General features: G+C 58.3%; 8 protein-coding genes across 8 annotated transcripts; 6 read left to right on the forward strand and 2 right to left on the reverse strand.

Annotated features, from left to right (window-relative positions):
* Window positions 1-134: 134 nt before the first annotated feature.
* Window positions 135-3,886, reverse strand: HETIRDRAFT_309654 (uncharacterized protein; the record flags this gene model as incomplete). The annotated part of the gene is made up of 10 exons (XM_009544814.1): window positions 135-339; window positions 448-623; window positions 681-1,775; window positions 1,839-2,213; window positions 2,278-2,499; window positions 2,602-2,887; window positions 2,926-3,350; window positions 3,407-3,526; window positions 3,579-3,753; window positions 3,786-3,886. Coding segments are annotated over 10 exons (3,180 nt in total), but the record flags the coding sequence as incomplete, so codon positions are not given.
* A 386-nt stretch (window positions 3,887-4,272) lies between these two features.
* Window positions 4,273-4,649, forward strand: HETIRDRAFT_43415 (mitochondrial F1F0 ATP synthase, j chain; the record flags this gene model as incomplete). Its single annotated transcript, XM_009543486.1, has 3 exons — window positions 4,273-4,308; window positions 4,417-4,501; window positions 4,579-4,649. 3 exons carry the CDS (start codon window positions 4,273-4,275, stop codon window positions 4,647-4,649), a joined length of 192 nt encoding a protein of 63 aa, XP_009541781.1.
* A 1,337-nt stretch (window positions 4,650-5,986) lies between these two features.
* HETIRDRAFT_100144 (uncharacterized protein) lies at window positions 5,987-6,957 on the forward strand (the record flags this gene model as incomplete). The annotated part of the gene is made up of 2 exons (XM_009544815.1): window positions 5,987-6,128; window positions 6,653-6,957. 2 exons carry the CDS (start codon window positions 5,987-5,989, stop codon window positions 6,955-6,957), a joined length of 447 nt encoding a protein of 148 aa, XP_009543110.1.
* Window positions 6,958-7,193: 236 nt separating this feature from the next.
* On the reverse strand, window positions 7,194-9,001 carry HETIRDRAFT_449208 (uncharacterized protein; the record flags this gene model as incomplete). The annotated part of the gene is made up of 3 exons (XM_009544816.1): window positions 7,194-7,339; window positions 7,470-8,699; window positions 8,737-9,001. The coding sequence occupies 3 exons, from the start codon at window positions 8,999-9,001 to the stop codon at window positions 7,194-7,196; spliced, it is 1,641 nt and encodes a 546-aa protein (XP_009543111.1).
* Window positions 9,002-9,417: 416 nt separating this feature from the next.
* Window positions 9,418-10,837, forward strand: HETIRDRAFT_380701 (uncharacterized protein). Its single transcript, XM_009544817.1, has 5 exons — window positions 9,418-9,482; window positions 9,536-9,605; window positions 9,670-9,768; window positions 9,845-9,880; window positions 9,956-10,837. Exons 1-5 carry the CDS (start codon window positions 9,445-9,447, stop codon window positions 10,316-10,318), a joined length of 606 nt encoding a protein of 201 aa, XP_009543112.1. The 5' UTR covers window positions 9,418-9,444; the 3' UTR covers window positions 10,319-10,837.
* A 593-nt stretch (window positions 10,838-11,430) lies between these two features.
* Window positions 11,431-13,814, forward strand: HETIRDRAFT_380704 (uncharacterized protein; the record flags this gene model as incomplete). The annotated part of the gene is made up of 4 exons (XM_009544818.1): window positions 11,431-12,240; window positions 12,346-12,475; window positions 12,670-12,728; window positions 12,835-13,814. The coding sequence occupies 4 exons, from the start codon at window positions 11,431-11,433 to the stop codon at window positions 13,261-13,263; spliced, it is 1,428 nt and encodes a 475-aa protein (XP_009543113.1). The 3' UTR covers window positions 13,264-13,814.
* A 918-nt stretch (window positions 13,815-14,732) lies between these two features.
* On the forward strand, window positions 14,733-16,166 carry HETIRDRAFT_240647 (uncharacterized protein; the record flags this gene model as incomplete). Its single annotated transcript, XM_009544819.1, has 10 exons — window positions 14,733-14,797; window positions 14,894-15,061; window positions 15,143-15,226; window positions 15,282-15,396; window positions 15,452-15,551; window positions 15,615-15,631; window positions 15,681-15,712; window positions 15,771-15,778; window positions 15,824-15,932; window positions 15,998-16,166. Coding segments are annotated over 10 exons (867 nt in total), but the record flags the coding sequence as incomplete, so codon positions are not given.
* Window positions 16,167-16,930: 764 nt separating this feature from the next.
* HETIRDRAFT_449213 (uncharacterized protein) lies at window positions 16,931-19,079 on the forward strand (the record flags this gene model as incomplete). The annotated part of the gene is made up of 3 exons (XM_009544820.1): window positions 16,931-17,551; window positions 17,604-17,612; window positions 18,519-19,079. The coding sequence occupies 3 exons, from the start codon at window positions 16,931-16,933 to the stop codon at window positions 19,077-19,079; spliced, it is 1,191 nt and encodes a 396-aa protein (XP_009543115.1).
* Window positions 19,080-19,821: the final 742 nt, after the last annotated feature.

The following is a 19,821-nucleotide window of genomic DNA, read 5'->3' on the forward strand; positions in this document are numbered from 1 at the left end:
TGCACTGCCTTTCGCTTTGAACTGAACAACATCCACTATGCAAGGTATACTACATGTATGTCAGCAAGGATCCAAAACGGAACAAAAGAAAAGATACAAAGAACAATGCGTATCCTCGTAGCGAGAAGTCGTTGTCATGTGGCAACTTCGTCCAATCGCGCCGCGTTTAGTACTCCGCGGCCAAAGCCAGCGGCTACAGCGCTGAACCCATTTTCTTTCACGTCCGCAAGGAACACGTCGTGCTGGTCCGCCAGCCGCTCGTTGTTCCTCCGAATCTCACGTATGACACCGTGCGCACGTGCACAGTTCGGGCACTCCGTCTCGTGGTCCGCAAGGCAACTGTTATACCGATCAGTTAGTATCAGAGGGAAACCATCTAGACGTACATCGTCTGGCGGATAACGGGCGACGGCTCGGAATAATAGGGAGGAAGACAGGGAGACGTACCGCTGGTGGTAACTATGATGGCACATGAAATGAACACTCGGCAAGTCGAGCTGCCCACCGCAGCTCGAGCACTGCGTGACATGGAACACGCGTGGGTGGTCCGGGTCGGAAAGTTCTTCGACTTGCTTGAGCTTCGCCTGAGACTCGAGTCTGTACGAGTTGATCAACTGCTGGTCCTGGATGCAAGTCAATACACAAGCAGACACAGGCGATACAGCACAAGTGCAAATTACCGTGGAGATCTCCTCCCGCGCCTCCTTTATCCGTCCTAGGAGCCACTCCTTCACGAGCCCGATACTCGTTACGCCATTCCTGCTCAGCACCTGCACCATAGCCAGAGGCGGCATGACATCCTCTTCATCGATCGCTTCCAGCACCTTCTTTATGTCCCCCTTATGCCTCGACAGCAGCTCCGAGGACGACGTCAAGAACCTTAGCACGAGCGGGTACAGATGTGGATGATCTGCGCCGTACCGCTCCAAGCACCGCATCACCTCCGCAGCTGCGCTCGCGTCTGCGCCCTGACGATCCTTATCCATCCAGAACCGCAGCACGTCCTCATACATCCCGAGCCGCTCCCACAAGAGCACAAGCCCAGGTGTGAACCGCCGCGACGAGCACAGGATCAGTGCATGCGTCGGATCGTAAGGTATTCGCTCGTCCTTGAGCAGCCGTAGCGCCTTGTCCCGCAACGTATCCTGGCTTTTCCCCCCACCCTCATCGTCCCCGACGCCAGATAGCGTCAGATACAGCTCCAGCAACGTATTCCACACCGCCGCCTGATCGCTCTTCTCCACGGCATCGCCCACAGGCACGTCTGCGCCTGATTCTGCTAGCACGCCACCATCCCGCACATCCAGGCTCTGTCCCCACCTCTGCAGCGCGACCGTCTCTAGAAACGTCACAAAGTGCTCGCGGTGACCGGCAAAATTCGCAAAGTAAAGGCGGGGCGATGGGCGCTTGACGGGTGCGGGCGCCACGTGGAGTTTTGTAGTCAGCGGTGCTGACGGGGGTGGAGTGCTAGTGCGCGAGCTGTCGTGGACCGAGTCCCGTCGGTTAGGTGGGTCACGCTCGCCAGGTCGGACGGTTGTCGTGGACGTTGATGAAGGTAGGGGGGTATCAGATGGTGCTGTGGAGGTGCGGTTGAGGGCGAGGTAGGAGAGATAAGACCCGCCTGCACTGCTTTGTTTCACCGGGGAAGCGGGCTGATCTTCGGGCTCAAACGTCAGGGGGCTAGAGCTCGAACAAATGTCGACGAGAAGTTGGGTGGTGTCGTCTGGGAGACTATCAAGCATGGCACGTCCGTACCGCGCGAGACTATGCTCAGCCTGTGCACCCATCGGGTTCGATCAATTACACGTGTCAGTTTCAGCAACTCGAGGACCACGTACGGCCTCATGCCCTAGCCTCCGCAAGTATGCAAGGGCATCCTTGAAATTGCCTGCATCCTCGATCTGGATGCGCAGGTAATCCTCGTGCCGCCCCCAGCGCTTCGCGAGGTAGGATGCGTGCTCGAAGTAACCCGCTTGGCGGCACACGCGGATCGCCGTGTCAAGGTCAAATGGCAGCTCGTCCTTGTCTAGCTCGCTCGCCTCTGCACTTGCGCGCCGCGACTCAGTCTTGATGAAACTGTCAAGGCGCGCAACGTCTTTCAGTTTCGTGTACGTATTGAGGAGGAGCGTCGTGTGGTCAGAATTGGCGACGCCGAGGGAGTGCAGCTCTTGCAGATATGTAACAAGGTTATGGATGCGCTGTGCGTCCAGGAACTGCGAAGCCAATGGTTAGAATACATTTGTCAAACCTGAAACAAGCGCTTGCCTTGCGAATGACATAGCTCGGTTGTACGTTTCCAATCGTCTTGATATACTGCTGCATCGCACTGTCATAGTCGGCCTTTCCGTACAGGTGATCGCCGTACTGCCGATGGATGTCGGCGACGCTCGACTCATCCAAGCGCTGGGTCTGTGCGAGGCTGAGCGCAAGTGTGTATTGCGACTTGCGGTACAACATCTCGAGCTTCTGTGACGTCGGCTTTTCTTCGAGGCACACAAGCTACGCATGGCACACAACAAAAGCCGGCAAGTACGAAGCAACAGAAGCAACAAAACCAGTATCAATACCGGCTCGATGAAATTGAACTGTGTGAAGAAATACCTGTCCATCGTTAGACAACACGAAGAGCTGGTCCCACTGCGATATGACCTCGCGCACACCCTCGGCGAACGTCCCGGAGTACGCGAGGAACTTGTTCTCCAGGTCGAACACCGCGAGCCTAGTGATCTCCTCTCCTGCTGTCGTACCGCCCCGCGCAACAAGGTTGCGCACCGTCGCAGACGCGGAAGACATGGAGGGCTGAAATGGTGGGGACACGATCACAAGGTAGTTGAGATGCGTGTGCACAGATGATTTATGCCCTGTAATGCCGGGGATAAGATAACATCTAGTCATCAAACGCTGCTGAAGAGAATTTAAAAAGACTCGCCCTCATAAGCAAACGATGCACCGCGCCCCTCCGTTCCGCACACGTATACTGCCTCGTCCCGCGCGACGACCAGATCTCGTGCATGCCAGTCCATCACTGCACACCCCAGCGCCGCGCCCACTTCGTCAACTTCAGTCGCCGCGGCACCGCTCCCCCGGCCAGACGCTTGGTATACGAGAACGCGGTTCGTCGTCGTGATGAATAGGTGCAGGTGCGGACTCTCAGTGGTGGCCTCTTTAAACCCGAGGGCCGTGATGGGCTCGGTGGGCGACTCATGGATGACGCGCGGCTTGGGGAGCGCAGTGAGCGAGGAGGAGCCGGAGAAGAGGGACTGGTCGAGATGGCGGTAGAAGAGAACGGTGCCATCGCCGAGACCGATGGCAAGGTAGGAGAGTGCGGCGGAGAGGGCTACACTAGACACCTGTGTGTGCTATCGTGAAGTGTTGATTTGAAGCGGCGAAAAAGACGGGTGCGTACGGGATGCGGTCGGTTACTGTGCTGTATTTTGAGCGAGCGCAGTAAAATCGGGAATCCATTCTTGTCCGTCTTTTCTAGATGCCATATTTTCAGCAGCGGGTAACGCACTGTATCTTCTTCCTATCATACTATGTTAATTAGGCAGAAAAAGTGAAAAGTTAGCGATGCTTACTCCGAGTGTAACGAGGACACCGCGGCGCTCAACTATGTGTGTGACGCGCCCTGCGACATGAGCGATCCAGCTCGTAACAGACTCAAACTCGCGGTCGAGGACGTGGACGCTTCCATGAATATCGGCGACAATGATACCATACGATGATGAGGAGATAGTCGAAATTTCATGCGCACTCTATTCCAATGTCAGAGAGTGCAAGCATACGCTAAATGGAGGCGATGTAGACGCACGCGTAATATGTGTGGGCTGCCTGCGAGATCGTGGGCGTCCCTAACCGGCACGACGTCGAAGAAGGAGAACTGTTTCCCCTGTGGGAGATGAGCTGATGGTTCGTTGGACTGTATATGTCATACTGCTCACCGCTGGAGCAGCTGGGAGTCCTGCTGGTGTGCCAGTGGACATTGCGCACGGCTCTCAAAGTCAGTCTATATCTCGCTGATTCCTGATTCAAGCACAAGAACAATAGAAATGTGAATGAAGCGCTTTATATGAGCGCGGACCGTGCAGCGTAAGGATCAGCAGGGACGGTATGTCGGCCACGGGGATGACGGACGCGAGTGCGTCCCCCGACTTTCCCAGGACCTCTTCACCTTCCTTCTCAACACACACATCCGGTCAGTCAATCCTCATTGTATCCCGCTCACTCCTCCTGATCCACTGCCTTTCGCAGCCCCTCCGTCTTCTATTCACAATGGCTTTCCTCGGTCTCCGCAAGTGGCCCACTCCTGTGCGTAACAGCGCTGTCTGCGATACGACACGACCTAACTGACCGCACTCTCGTTCTGATATCATTTCTTGCATGTCGGTCTTTGCGCTCCTATCTCTACATACTTAGGTTCTCAAGCCTCTGTGGCCCTTCTTTGCCGCGACTGGCATCACCTACTATCTCGTCGCAAAAATGCAAGACATGGGTGTCAGATGTGCGCCCTTTTTTCTCCTTCGTTTCTCCATAGTTCTTCTTCACTGACCCTGCATTGGTTCACTTCTGCTCGCTCAGCCGAGGCATTCGCGAAGGACCCGCGCAACCCGTACGCGGCCCAGATCGAGAAGGAGTCGGCGCACCATTAGGAGCATCCTCCCTGTCCTTCATGCTGGACATGTCCTGCTATCTGCGCAATAGATGAATTCCGCTTCATGTGTTTACAGCTTCGTCTGTGCGCCTGCCCGCAACGCGAATTTATGAACCAAATTGCATGCTTGTCGGGTATGGTGCTGGCCGCCGGTATCACCCGACCGCGCTCTCTAACGGTATGTCAAAAGTTGCTCAAAGCCTCCACCACAGTGCTGCAAGAACAACTTCACTTCTGCCTGATATCTGACAGTGCTGTCGATTTGATCATTTTTATTCGTTGACCTGACGTTGAGCTGGCTGCGCAACTTCAATATTTTGACCATCCTCGGGCTGCGAAAACCCTAACCCGACACGCATAGCACGATCACATGACAAGATGTTCGCGATTTCTGCTTGGGGTTTTCCTCTTCCCTCCTCACGACGTGGATATCAACGTTGAGCCCGAGCACGCACATTACAACACTCCTTTCACCGACCTATGATGTTCGTTCTCAGCCATGCCCACACGAGCACCCCATCACGACAGTGACGACTATCCCAGCCGCGCGTCAATGCATACATCAACGCCTTCTAAATCCAACCCGCCGTAAACTTGCCTCCCTCGCCTCCATAGCACCGATCAGCGTGACCGCCGATGAGTGCCATCCAGCTGACAATGACAACAGAAGAGACTTTTCAGACGTCGTCACGGCTTACCAGGGACCTCATCGCGCGCTCCCCAAGTGTTGCAATACTGATGCGGCGCGGTTCGATCGGCACAGGATATGGCACTCGATCAGCGTGCGTGCTCCTCGTTCCGCATGAAGCGTATATCCGTCCGACGCCTTTTTTGTGAGCAACACCTTGATTTTACTTCACCTAGGTCCTTTAGGTATGATGTCTATCGAAGGTCTTGTCGCGTGTCTGCAAGCACTGGGAAGTTTTGACGGCGCCCCTTGAGAAGATCAGGACCCAGCGCTTGAGGAAGCATGCCTGCTCCGTATCCTATATGAAGTTTGTCCGTCTTGTGAAGATCTCCTTGTTGCCCTGACCTCGTCCAGGATCTTTATCTCCGATCGAGGACCGAGGTCGGTCTACGCCGTCCTCGATATCTCAACGACTTTTTAAACGCGCATATATGCATGTTTTGGGGATTCAGAGCGCCAGTCATCGAATGCGCGCGACCTAATCTATCTATTTGCGAGACGAAACGCGATGGTGCGCGCTTCGTACCGCCCTGTTGTTGAGGCCCCGGCCTTCAGAGCGGGTGTGTCGATGCGTCTAATCACCGATGATGGGATCCGTCCCACAGAGCAAGCCTTCTCACTGTTCCCAGATAGGTAGCAGGCACTCGATGTTCGCACTTTCTCTCAGTCATCGCCCGCGTCTCGACACCGTCTCGACGCGCCTCGTTTCTCGGTCTGCAGCGACTGATAGACTTTGCTCAATCTTCACCGGCATCCGCGCAGCCCCCTATCCGACTCTCGCCGACTTTCGTGAGCACACGATGCGGTGCAACGCAGATCAGGCAGTCGACACGCATCGCAGGGCTGCTTGCTTAGCGCTTAGCAGCCGAGTTTGGGGTTTTCCATACCCAAATGCCTCCGCTTTTTGCCATGGGGCTTTTCTCAGGAGTTGAAGGAGCGCGGCGCCACGTCACTTTCGGGATACAGACTGGCACAAATTCATTTTCACGTCCGGATTGATCGAACACCTCGTGAACAGGATTCAAATCAATGGGTGGCGAGGGTACCGTCTGTAATGACCGCGCGAAGGGGCTCAGTGTTGGAGACCGCCGCACCGTGCCGAGCGTATGAGCTCAGGCGACTCTGCGGGCCGAAATGCGAGGGTACTGCGCAGGCGCGGTTCACCGTTCACGGTGCTTAGATCGCTGCCGCATCTGCATCTGCATCCGCGTGCGCATGCGCAGTGTGCTGTCTGGCGCTTTGACCTGCCGTCCTTGCCTCTTCGAGTTGACGTGTCTTTGCGCCGTTCCCGCGACGGATCGATCCTCTGGCAGTGGGTTCCCCTTCTCAGCGCGGGCCCGTGCGCGAAGGCGTGCTTGTGGCTCCTGGGCCGGAACCCGAGCTCTGTTTCCGTTTCCCGTGGGCCGACGTCTCTTCATTTGGGCTTGCAGTGACGTGGGCGTGGGTGCGCAGGGCGTCGCACGCCCGCATCCGGCCTGCATGCGTGAACGGCGTGGCGGGTCGTGTGCCCCTCTCGCTGCTCGCCACTAGTGCTCTGTCTCCGGTGCTCCGAAGCCCCCCCCCCTCCGCAGGCATTTCCGATCGGGCATCGCCGACGTGCGGTCGACGCGAGTCGTGATCGTCTCTTGTTTATGCGCGGTATTTATGGCATTATCGTCATGCTATGCTCTGCAGGCGGTCATCGTCAGGGATTTCCGACGCGTGGGGGTCATTGGTACGTGGGGTCGTTGGGGTGGGCTTTGCCTCGAGGGCAGCATGACGAGTGTGACGAGCGTGTGCGAGTGCGGTGGTGGGTGGCGCGTGGTGTATGGGGATCCGGACGCGAATTCGGAGATCGGGATGCGGCGTGGGAGGTCAGCTGGCCTGCTCGGCGCTGGGGGCGTTGGGGTCGTCATCGTCGTCTTGGACGGCCGTCGAGCACGGTTTGTGTGTCCTGCGACCCTCAGGCGAGCCCGGTGTAGCCGTCCCGGGCTGGAATGCTGGACTCGTGCGAGCGTGCTCTGCGGAATGTTGTGCATCATCGGGCGAGAGCACGGACAAGGCGTTGGGGAGGCAAGGGGGTCAGTTGGCACATCGTTGACGTCGTGTGTTTGTTTGTTTGTTTGTTTGCCCTGCCGTGCCGTTCGTCACTGGGTTGGCGCTGATCGCATCGTGTGCTGTTCTGTGCCGATGAGAGAGGGGACGAGGGGACGGGGTCACGGGTTGGCCTCGGGGCGGGTGGGGCGAATGGGTTGGGTTGGCGTGGGCGTGGGCGTGGTGCTTGTCGGGTTGTGTGATGGGTGGCGGATGACGGGGATGTGGGTTTGCCAGGGGATGCGAATATGGATATGGGGCGTATGTGTATCTGTGCGCGCGGGTTCGCTTTGCGCGACGCCGTGGGGTGAGTGGGGTGGACTCGGGGAGCGGTAAAGAAATGTTCGCATGCGTCGAGCGTCGGCGCGACGAAGTAGTGTAGATATTGCTGTGGTATATACATACATACATGCATACACGTGCAACAGGTGCTACTGTAGCGCATAGCGTGCGCGCGCGGTGCACGCCGGCCGTCGCGATTCTGCCGCGAGACAGAGCGCAGACAAGCACGCCCAGGCCTGGTGCTCCGGAGTGAGAGCTCAGAGCAAGAGCCGAAACGCCGAGGCCTGCGCGGCGACGGCGACGGCGACGGCGACGAGCGGCGCGGGCATGTGCGCTGGGCGGGGTTTGTTTCAGTCGAGCGTGCAGCCGACGCGAGGGGGCAGGCGGCGAGGGACGTCCTCGGAGGGGGCAAGAGGCGGGGTGGCTGGGGTCTGGTGACCGAGAGGGTATGTGGTATTACGCCACGAGCGAGGGGGACATGTAAGCTGGTGTAAGTCAGTGAGAAGGCCGGCGGGCGGTGGCCATGGGTGTTTCCTGAACTGTTTCTATGTGCTATGTATCGCGGTGTCGCGGATGGCAACGCGATGCGATGGGTGGAGATATGATGGCGTGGAGGCCTAAAAGGCAAAACGGGCGTGGCGTCGAAGGCGCTTGGGGATACGTTGTTGATTGTCGTGCTGAGGCAGGAGGGACGATACGTGAGGGGTAGGGTTGGGGATGACACGTGCGGGAGGGATGAGGCACCGGAGGAGACATGTCGTTCGGCGGGCGGGTGCAGCAAAGATGTTGCAGGAAAGCGGTGCTGGGCCGTGCGCGAGCCGAGGGAAGGCAAAGGGAGGGGCGCGCGGGGGTGGGGGCTCGGCGGGCCTGGGCCTGATGGGTGTGGGCGGGGCTGCTTCGGAGGGGCGTGGGTGTGTGTGAGCGAGGGCGACGGGGGCGTTCGCTGGGCGACAGCGCGGGGGAGATCTTTGGCGAGGAGGAGCGGCGAATTGGTAGTGGCTGGGTCTGGGCGGGCGAAGGCACGGTCTAGGCTGCCGTGGACCGCGCGCGCGTTCCGAGGGCGTCCGGGGCGGGCCCCCGGGCACTGTGGGAGGGAGGGGCGCGGTGGGCGTGGAGGGCCGTGGCGGGGCGGGGGGAGAGGGGGGAAAATGGGGGGCGGGCGGGGGAGGGGAGGGGGCAGAGGCGGGCACAAATCGAGGGGGTCGAGGGGGTCGAGGTGGGCCAGGAGAGGCGGGAGGGGGGCGCGGGAACGGGGCGCGGGAACGGGAGGACGGGTGGCGCGTGCTGTGGGGTGGCTGGACGTACATAAGTAAGGGATTTGGATACGGCTCGGAGACGCACTGCACCCATGGACTCGTCTGGCCCGTATTCTGGCCCGCTGCACTCGTCCGCCCATCAGGCCCGCTCCCTCTACAGCTCGCCCCAGCTGCCCCCGCCGTCCCAGCTCCACCTCCCCATCGCCTCCTCCTTCGCCCGCAACAACACCCTCCCGCCCATCCCAAACCTGGCGCCCACCCCCATCGCACGCTACCCCCCAGCCTCCTACCACCCCTCCCTCGCACCCGCCTCCCTCCCCCCCTTACCCCCGCCCTCCGCACCCTCCAACCAGCTCCCATGGCCGAACCATCGCACATCCGCCTCCCGCGACGACCTCTACCCCCCGCGCCAGCTCGACCCCCCAAAGCCAAAGTATACAGACCCAGACCCACCCCAGCAGCCCCAGCATGACCACAAGGACTCGGAGGACGGCATGCCCCCCACGTCCGACTTTGTCAAGAAGCTCTACAAGTGCGTCGCCCCCCTCCTCCTGCCCCTCGGCCCTCTTCTGACCTCCCTCGCAGGATGCTCGAGGATCCGTCCTTCCACGACGTCGTCTCATGGGGCCCACACGGCGACTGCTTCGTCGTCAAGGTGCGCTTCCCCTCCGATCTGCCTGTGGCCCACCGATACTCACCACACACCCACGCCCGCCTAGGACATGAACGAGTTTACAAAGTCCATCCTCCCTCGCATGTTCAAGCACTCCAACTTTGCCTCCTTCGTCCGCCAGCTCAACAAGTACGACTTTCACAAGGTCCGTGCCGTGCCGTGCCCCGCCTCGCTCCCTCCGAGTCTCCTATTGACCCTCCCCGCGCCTTCCGCCATCTCAGGTCAAGAACACGGACGATAACCAGTTTGGCGAGCACGTGAGTCCCCCCTGCCTCTCCCCCCGTCCTGCCCCATGCTCATCGCCCCCGCGATCGCCCCCTCGCTCCCTCCAGAGCTGGACGTTCCGCCACCCCGACTTTCACGCCGACCGCCGCGATGCCCTCGAGAACATCAAGCGCAAGGTCCCCGCCGCCCGCAAGTCCCTCCTCGGCGCCCGCAGCGCCGCAGCGGGCGGCGGCGGTGGCCCCGGCGCGGGCTCGCCCTCGCCCGCCTCGACGACCCTCGACGCCCTCCAGGGCCAGGTCGCCGCCCTGCTCCAGACGCAGGACGACATGGCCGCCCACATCCGCAACCTCGAGAACAACTACCAGAACGTGCTCGCGGAGATGGTCAACTTCCAGCGGAACATGGCGCAGCAGGACGGGCTCATGCAGAACCTGATCGGCTACTTTTTGCAGTTGGAGAATGGTCAGTAGCGTGTCGTGTTGTCGTTGTTGCTGTTGTTGTTGTCTGCTTCGGCCCGGCGGCGGGGGGCTGTGTATTCGTACCGTCGGGGTCGCTATGTGGGGTTTTTTCTCCTTCATTGGGCTTTTTTTTCGTTTCTTTTTGGGTGGGGGCGGCGGCGGCGGCGGCGGCGGCGACGGCGGCGATGGCGGCGACGTTGGAGGACTCGGATGGACTTCGTGTTTCGCATTCCCCACTCTCCCCTACACACACGCACGCACACACACACACACACACTAGTCTCGTCGCGCGTAGATGTTGCAAAGCAGAAAAGATGAACGGCAGCCGCGCCGCGCCGCTTCCCCCCTCCCTCCCTCCCCCCCTCTTTCTCTTTCTCTTTCTCTCTCTTCTCTCTTTCTCGCCTCTCTCTCGCGCGTCTCTCTCGCTGCCTCCCGTCGTGTGCATCCCAATCTATTTTATTTGTCTGTCGTGCTCTCATTTTTTATATATGACACGGGAAGCTGACTTGCTCTCTTCCCTCCTGCGCTTCCACTGGCATCGCCCTCCCGCCGCCGCCGCCGCCGCCGCCCCGTCGCGCTCGCGCTCGCGCGCCCGCCTTTCCGCCCTCGCAAATCGCAAACGCAAACGCAAACACAACCGCAACCGCAACCGCAAACACACCTGCAACCGCGAACGCACCCCTGAACGGACACCCGCGCACGCACGCACGCACGCACGCACATACGCACATACGCACGCGCGCGCAGGAAAAATGAAAGACGACCTGTCCGCCGCGGCGCCGCTCGCGCCCGACCCGAACCCGTTCCTGCCCACGCAGGAGGCGCAGCGCATGATGGGCGCCTACCACGAGACGGACGTCGCCCGCGCGTCGCTCTTCCAGATGAGCGAGATCTCGCGCCGCGCGGAGGTCGCGGGCATGTCCTTCGCGAACGCCAACGCCAACGCCAACGGCACCGGCACCGGCACCGCCAGCGCCAATGCCGGCGGCAGCGCGGGCGCGGGCGCGTCTGGGAGCACGGGCACGGGCACGGGCACGAGCACGGGCGCGAATACGGGCGCGAGCAGCGCAGATGGCAGCCCGGCCCCGGCAACCGCGCGCCCGCCGAGCAGCGCGTCGCGGATTATGGCGGCCGCTGCGGGGCTGATGGCGCCGCCGCCCGGCACCGCGGGCGAGGCGGGCGAGGCGACGCTCAGCCGGCAGGACGCGCTCGCGGCGATGGAGGAGCTCAAGCGGCATCGGCCGCGGAGCGCGCAGGCGGGCGGGGCTGCGGAGGGGGTGGACTGTGGCGCGGCTGCTGCTGCAGGGGCGGGGTCTGGGTCAGCGGGGTCAGAGCCGTTTATTATGCCCAGTACGCCGGAGGGCGCGTTGCAGCCGTACCTCGCGTCTGCGAGCAGCGGTGGCAGCGGAGGTGGGGGCGGGGGGAGCGGCGGAGGCGGAGGCGGGGCGCTCGCGCACGAGGGCTTGCAGGTGTTCACGCTGGGGCACCTGCTGCCGCGGTCGAGCGTGGAGGACGAGAACGGGAACTGGAGCTTCGACGCGCGCGCGCTGAACGGGCTGCTGCCGCTGCCGCTTGGGGAGGGGCAGGGGGACGAGCAAGGGGAGTACCGCATGCAGGATCCGCAGCAGGACTTTGGCGCCGCCGGGCCGAGCGGGGCGGGCGCCTCCAGTGCCAGTGGTAGCAGCAGCAGCGGTGGGGCGGGCGGGGAGGGCATGGCGCGGCCGTCGTCGGCGCAGACGCTGCGGGTGCGGCGGTCGGCGTTCGTGCCGGGGTGGGCGGTGCCGCCGCGGGTGCTGCTGGTGGAGGACGACGCGGTGAGCCGGCGGCTGTCGAGCAAGTTTTTGCAGGTGTTTGGGTGCACGATCGACGTTGCCGTGGACGGGGTGGGCGCGGTGAACAAGATGAATTTGGAGAAGTACGATCTGGTGCTGATGGTGCGTAGCGTGTCTCGCGGCTGGCTCTCACTCCTGGCTCTCGTGTTTCGCGGGGCGCTTTGATCGTCGTCGTCTTTGCTGACGCCGCTCGCGTTGCGGTTGCAGGATATCGTGATGCCGAAGCTGGACGGGGTCTCCGCGACGTCGCTCATCCGGCAGTTCGACCACATGACGCCCATCATCTCCATGACGAGCAATTCGAAGCCGAACGAGATCATGACCTACTATCACTCGGGTGCGTGCGTCGTCCTTCTTTTCCCCGTTTCCTTCGCCCCGGGTTGCGTTGGTGTCTTTAGGTGGGCGGGCGGGTGGGCGGCCGCGCCAGGGTCGCGTTGCTTGCTTTGCTCTGGGCCCGGCCGGTCAAGGAGGGCGGGGTTGATGGTGATGGTGATGTTGGGTGCTGACGACCGGCTGTTTGTTTCTGTGTAGGTATGAACGATATCTTGCCGAAGCCGTTCACGAAGGAGGGTCTGTTGGAAATGCTCGAGGTACGTTTGCCCCTCGCCCCTCGCCTTTTCCCCGCGTTTTCGTTCCTTCCACCGTCTCCCTCGCGCACGACGAACAAGCACTGACCGCCCCCGCGCACGCACACAGAAACACCTCATGCACCTCAAAGTGATCCAGCAGATGTCCAAGTTCCCGCGCACGGTCGGGATCCCGCCGCTCTCGGACGCGGGGTTCGACGAGGCGCTCACGGTGCAGCCGTCCGCGAACCCGCTGCCGCCGCAGAACGGGGACGACGACGGGAAGATCAACCCGCTCGCGGGGATGGGGCTCACGGACGAGCAGTATGCGATGATCCTCCAGGGGCTCGTCAGCGGCGACGTGGGGCTCGTGGGCATCGACGGCGGGATGAGTGCCGGCGTGGGCGTCGGCGTGGGTGTCGGCGTGGGTGTCGGTGTCGGTGTCGGCGGGAGTCTGAGCGGCGCGCTAGGGATGGGCGTGTCAGAAAAGCGGGGGCTGGAGGACGACGGAGAGGACGGGCGCGATGGGAAGCGGGGCAGGTTCGAGATTGTGGAGTAGCCGACGACGCGCGCCTGACGCTGCGCTTGGTGGCCTTTTTATTCGCTCTTTTTTTTCTTTCTTTCTGTGCTTTCTTATCGTTTTTTCTTTCTACTTCCAGTGGCACCCCGTCGCTGTTGCTCTGCCCTTCTGCCCCTTCCTGCGTCCAGTCCCCACGCTCATACCATCTCTTGGCGCCTATCGCCGCCTATGGCTTCTGCCCCACCGTCACGACCTCTCCCCTTTTTCCTCGTTGCTGTTGTTGGTCCGCCGATCATCCCATTGTCAACCTTCCTCTCCTCGTCCTCTCCACTTCTCTTCTCTTTACTCTCCGCTCTGTCGCGCTTGTCATCGTTCCCCATCATGCTTCCTTCCCTCCGCGCTTCCGCCGCCCGGCGCCTCACCCTCTTACCCCCTTGCCCTTGCCCTTGTCCGAGCCCCCGCCCCTTGTCGAGCCCCCCTGTCCGAATTCCCACTCCCTATCACGATCCCCTTTTGTACACGTACCTACTACGTGCCCGGTCGCCTATCGCGGCCGCGCTCGTGCCACACCCGGCGGCATCTCTTTACTTTAATCTTTTGCGCGGAGGATCCGGGGGCTCTGTCGAGGATGCTGCGGTGGGCGAGCCCCGCCGCCGTGTGCACGCTCCCCCCTGAGGTTTTGCCGAGGCTTGAGGGCAGGCCGCGGTGTCCCTGCATGCATACATACATACATACATATATACGCGAGGAGGGAAGGCTGTGTATCTATTAAGTGTACAGCGCGTGTACATGTTCGCGCGGAAAATATCCATCGAGGAAAGGATGCAATGTAGACATCATAGATATGTAGACCGTATAGTGACAAGTGACTATCTGCGTGCTCTGTTTGTCGGGTTTTGTGAGCTACTTGGGAGGATGTTGTCTGTTAGAGTCTTCTACCGCCGTCTGCCATCTTGCGTCGGTTTGTTCCTCATGCTGATTTCCTCCGCCTTGGGTTACGCGAGCTGGTATGGGCCGGCAGGTGCCGGCACTGGTGATATCGGCCTGTTTGCCTCGTACTCGGCCTTGTCGCGTCGACTTCGCCTCGGCCACGGCGAGCCAGCACACGCGAAGTTTCCGAACCACTTCCGCAGCGCGCGCGACCGACCTGCAGTCTGCGAGGATGGTGTCTGCTACGAGGTCGTCGACGCGTCGAGCCAGCGGCGAGGGACGCGACGATGGCGCCGCCCGTCCTGCGAAGCGCGTCAGGGTCGAGAAGGCAACGAGCGTGGACGACGAAGGTGCGTGGCGACGACGTCTTGCGCGAGCCCGGGCCTTCAGATCCAGATCGCGCGCGCCCCTCAGATACGATCACCGCCACGCCGTCGTCGAGGCACGCGTTGAGGGGGCAGCCGTCGCAGCCGTCGCCCGCTGCGCGGAAGAAGAGGGGCGGAGGGCGGTCTGGGCCAGGACGCGAGCGCGAACAGACGCCGAGCGAGTATCCCGCACGCGTACAGACGCCGTGGAAGGTCGGCGCGCACGTCTCTGCTGCTGGCGGGGTGGAGAACGCGATACTGAACGCGGCAAAGCTCGGGTATGTCGCCGCCGCCGCTGGCGCCCGCTCGTCTCCTTTGTGCCTTCACTGACTCCCTGTCCAAATAACATCATCGTGTCTCCATTCGGAGCACAGCGCCAACGCGTTTGCGCTCTTCCTCAAGTCCCAGCGTAGATGGACCGGCCCTCCGTTGAGCGAACAGTCGATATCGGCGTTTCGCGCGCGGCTCGCCCAGTTCGACTACGCTCCAGAGCATATCCTTCCACACGGAAGCTACCTGATTAATCTGGGAAATCCGGACGCGTGAGTGGTCTCGTTCGGGGGATCTTGTTTCTTTCTCTGGACTCTCCAGCGCTCACGGTCTGTTCGACATCACGGCGTCAGCGAGAAGCGCCAAAAGTCATACTTGTGCTTCTTGGATGAGCTGAAGCGTTGTGAGCAGCTCGGCCTGCTGCTGTACAATTTTCAGTGCGTGCGTTTTCCGTTCTTGGATGTGCTGTGATCACGATATGTCTGTTTCAAGCCCGGGATCCACCGTTGGAGCGGCGACCGTCGACGAGTCGATAGGGTTCATTGCAGAGTGCATCAATGACGCTCACAAGGAAACAGAAAATGTCGTTACGGTCATAGAGAACATGGTCGAGTATTGCGTTGCTTCCACGTCGGGGCGAGATGAACTGATGAGCACCGCAGGCTGGCGCAGGAAACATTGTTGGTGGAAAGTTTGAGGACATTGCAGGCATCATCGATAGAGTGAAGGATAAGTCTCGCGTCGGTGTATGTCTCGACACTTGTGAGTTGTCGATATTTCTTTCAATTTCAAAGTGAGTTTCAGTCGAATGTTCCTCCATCGTAGGCCACATGTTTGCAGCGGTCAGTGCATTTCGTGTCATCTGTGATTATCCTTTGACATGTTCTACAGGGATATGATATCAGGACGCAGGAGAGCTGGGAGTAAGCTTCTTTTTCTTCAATGCTCGTCGTTGTTCATCGCATTGACATGTCATGAAAGTTCGACCAGTGGGTGACAGCGTCAAACTCGATCGATTTCTCACAAAGTTCCAGTGAAGCAATTTGACAGCGTGATCGGACTCCAATATCTTCGGGCCATGCATCTCAACGATTCCAAGGAGCCCCTCGGCTCGAAGAAAGATCGCCATGAGAATATTGGACTGTGAGTACTAGGACATTTTCTAATCAAATTTCCTTCCTGACCTCGAATTCTGCGGAACCGGAAAGTGGCGCCCTGACTATCAGCGCATTCTCCCATGTTCTTTCAGATTCACGTATGCAAGGGATTCCCTTAGTTCTCGAGACGCCCGCACATGACCTTGACGCGGTCTGGAGCGCCGAGATTGCCGCTCTGAATCGCCTGTCTTCGACTGAATTTGACCTACAGAAAGCCGAAAACGACATCAGGGCTATAGTCCAGATCCATGGAAAGAAGGCCACCGAAAAGAAACTTGCAGGTAGAGCCAAGGGGAAGAAAAGCAAAAGTCGAGAGCGGGATGGTCATGAAGATGACTCCTGTTGAGATTGTTGGCTTGTCGACACTTTATTGCTTGAAACATCCTCTCATTATTCTGGTGTAGAGTCCTCTGCCCTTCCAGAATGCATTGGCAGGCCTCATTGTCAACTCGAAAGGTCGGTGATAGGTAGCTTCTATCGGATTTCCTCTATTTGCCTTGGCACCTCGTAATATTCTCGTGAGCACCCATAAGGGTCTACAATGTTTGAGAGGTCAACAACCTCCTGACCATACCCGTGTTCTAATCTAGTCACACAGCTTGATCAATACCATATCGATATGTCATGTGAGCAGTTTGTCTGTTCCAGTGTTAAAATGTTGAAAAGGATGTCGGTCTACAGGTCTTGCATTATACAACTATTGGTATAGGCACGAATCGCACGAAGCCTCTGTCGATGTCGCAAGCATCGAGAAAATTTCTCGTCTGCTCAGTTGAGCAAGTCCCTGGTCTGAGCCTTCGAGTCGGTGAATTCATGAGTTCACCTTCCTCTAATGATATCTTGGAGCGCAGGGTCTGTAAGCATACACTTCTTTGCCATTATAATCTCGAACTTCGTTCTATGAGCGTCCGATAAGCGTCCTCATGGCCTCACACCCTATAACGACGTTTGCTGTTTGTCCTCTACGCTCCATCTCTTCCCACAATGCAAAGCACCCAAACGTACCCAGAGGCCATCCCTTTCAGAAAAGGTGCCCGAGGCCTGGACACCGACATATGGATCAGTCTTGTCCTCACCCGACCATTGGACCTTGCAGACGCTGCAATCACCAAAGTCGAGCACCATCAGAGTCTCAAAAATCCTCAGCAAGATTTTCTTGCCATTTATGTTACTCATCCTATCCGCCCCACGATCTTTGTGATCGAGCGCAGAAAGCCCGCAGCCGGCTCCCCCGAGCCATTCCTTTCCCTCCTTCACGCATCGTCTTCTTCCCTCTGGGCGTCTCTCCCCGAATTCACCATCTCGATCCCCACTCCCGAAGCGAAAAAACCCCTCTCTTCGATTACCCAGCGCCGGAAGGACCGCCGGCTTCTACGCACACTTTATTTCCCCAGTGGGGCTTCGCCGTCTGATATGCAGCTAGCTATACTCCTCCAGACCGTGCACGACACCCCGCCCCTTCTCGATTCTTACGCTCGAAGCGTGTTCGACCTTTTGAAAGCGCTATTCATGGGACGGGAGCAAGGCGAGGGAAGTCAGTCATTAGTCAAGGGCAGTTCGGAAGTTGTGTCAGGCCTGTTTGCTGCTGCCGTCGAGAATTTCCGAGTTGGTTGGGATGATTTTACCAAAGAAAAAATGGGTTAATTCGCGATTGCAGAAATCACAGGTAAGATCGCCCTTTAGCTTTTCCTGTATATTCTGCTCATGACTATGTTGTGGCGTGTTGGGACGAAAAGGTAAACATTTGTGAGTGGAGACCGATGTAATGTAACTAAAGTATCCATCCTATTTCTACAGCCGCGCCTGTAGCTCATTGTAGCATATCATTACTCCTTGCCCTCGTTATAGGGCTTCGTCTTATTCTTCTTGGACACGCTGATGCTGGCTGTTGGCACGCAGCATCTTCATGGTCTCGTCTATGATCCTCATCTGCATTTCATAGCTCATACAATTGTGACATAGCTCTGCGACCTGCTAAATGTCTACCAACTAGTTCTGCGTACTTCTCATACCAGTGATACTGTCTGTGTTTTTCCTAGAGTTCACAGATCTTGTTTCCATTGTCATGAGCGGAGTCTTTCTGTGGCAATTTCTATCCATCGAGATTGCTTCATAACAATCAAACTGGTGTCCGCTTTGGGTTCTGTAGGAAAGCTGTGGGCGCTCTGTGGAAATGTGACGTTATTTCTTCCAGTCTATCGACTTCCACTGATTGATCGAAACATCGCAACATGCTGATGTTTACTCACCCCGCTGGGGCGTTCAGCGAATGAGATGGTGTTCTGTTTATACTTATGACGCCTGACCCCAGCTGCACGCTTCTGCGCGCACAGATAGGCGCTTGGAGAATCGCCGGCTTCAAACTCAGGCAAAGAGGTGAGTCAGACGCCTCAATTTCTACTAAAATGACTTTTGACAAGCTCGTCACCATATCAATAAGATCACTGAGACAGGGGTAGTTTCCGATGCAGTAAGTAGGTGACACCCTCTATATATAACGGAGAGCATTACTTACTGGGTATCCATCTTCCTCTCCCTCTCGATGGAGTATCCCGAGAAAATTCTTTTTCAGCGAGATCAAGGAAAACCTCTCGGTCTCGATCTGTGGATTGATTTCGTCCGGACTCGACCGTCTGGCCTCTCGGATGCGGTCGTACACAAGATTGAGCACCGCAAACAACTCGACCATTCACGACGCGAAGTCCTCGCGGTCTATCTCACGCATCCTCTTCATGACGGTCAGACCGTTTTCCTCATCGAACATTCGATTCCACAGAAGGCGTTTCTTGCTCGTCTGTTCTCTTCGAAAGTAACATCTCCTATGAAGATGATCTCTTCCTCATCACCCGTTACGATCACGAGATCTTCACAACTCAATCAAGCGAGAAATTGTGTCCACGCCTTGTTCATCCAGGAGAACGACGAGCCCATTCGCACAATCTCCTTCGAAATCAATCCACTAGACAGCGATTTGGCCACCATCCTTGAAGATCAGCTTTCAGTTCTTGAGACAGACGAAAAGGAATATCTGGCCTATGGATCTTTTGCAGCAAGGGCATTTGATGCGTGCGGCGATCGCATCCCCGGGTCCAATATCAGTGACGGTAACCCGCGTCCGGATCGCCGGCGGTAGTTCTAGTACTTCACCTGGAGGTGTCGAGTTTAGAGCGAGTGAAAAAGGCAATAATGAAGAGGAAACTGGTGAGTAATCTGGCCCATTGAGGCGTTAAATCTCCACTCAAGAGCTTCCCAGAGGCAAAGGGATGTCGAGAGCTCCAGATCCCAGCAGAGATATGTACGGTCGCTCCTATGACGTATGTGTCAAAGATAACATACTCTTTTTTGCACGTACCATAGTGAAGGATGTTACAATTGTCGTGTGGACTGCGATCATTAGTGTTGATATGTCTTCGAGACTGTACGGTTGGCTCTTAGATTTTTTCGTAAATGCTGACATTCATACTGCAACGACCTGTGAGGCATGAGGAATCGGACGAGTCGGACGAGAATCGGAGACGGTTGTGAAGGGCATAACCACCACGCTATACGAAATGCCTGGTGGAGATAAGTGCTAGGGGGCTGTAACACCGAGTCGCTGGCTGTAAATTCCTGTTCAATTCATCTATGATCAAGGTAAGGAGTCTGTATATGTACTGTATAGTGCTGGATCGGGGGAAATATGGACTATTGGCATAGTATGTCCACAGTAGTCTTGAGCATATAGTAAGATGCCGTCTGCGATGAGGCTATTGATATCGTACCAGATAATTTTGGGCCGCCTCAATGGTAGTCTCCCGAAAGCCTACAACGCTTGCGATCCCCCCGCGTCTTCTGATATGTGTATCTGTCCTCAGTGGCTACTGCAACGCGGCCTT

The sequence above is a fragment of the Heterobasidion irregulare genome (genome assembly GCF_000320585.1).
Source record: "Heterobasidion irregulare TC 32-1 unplaced genomic scaffold scaffold_02, whole genome shotgun sequence".
Classification (NCBI taxonomy): domain Eukaryota; kingdom Fungi; phylum Basidiomycota; class Agaricomycetes; order Russulales; family Bondarzewiaceae; genus Heterobasidion; species Heterobasidion irregulare.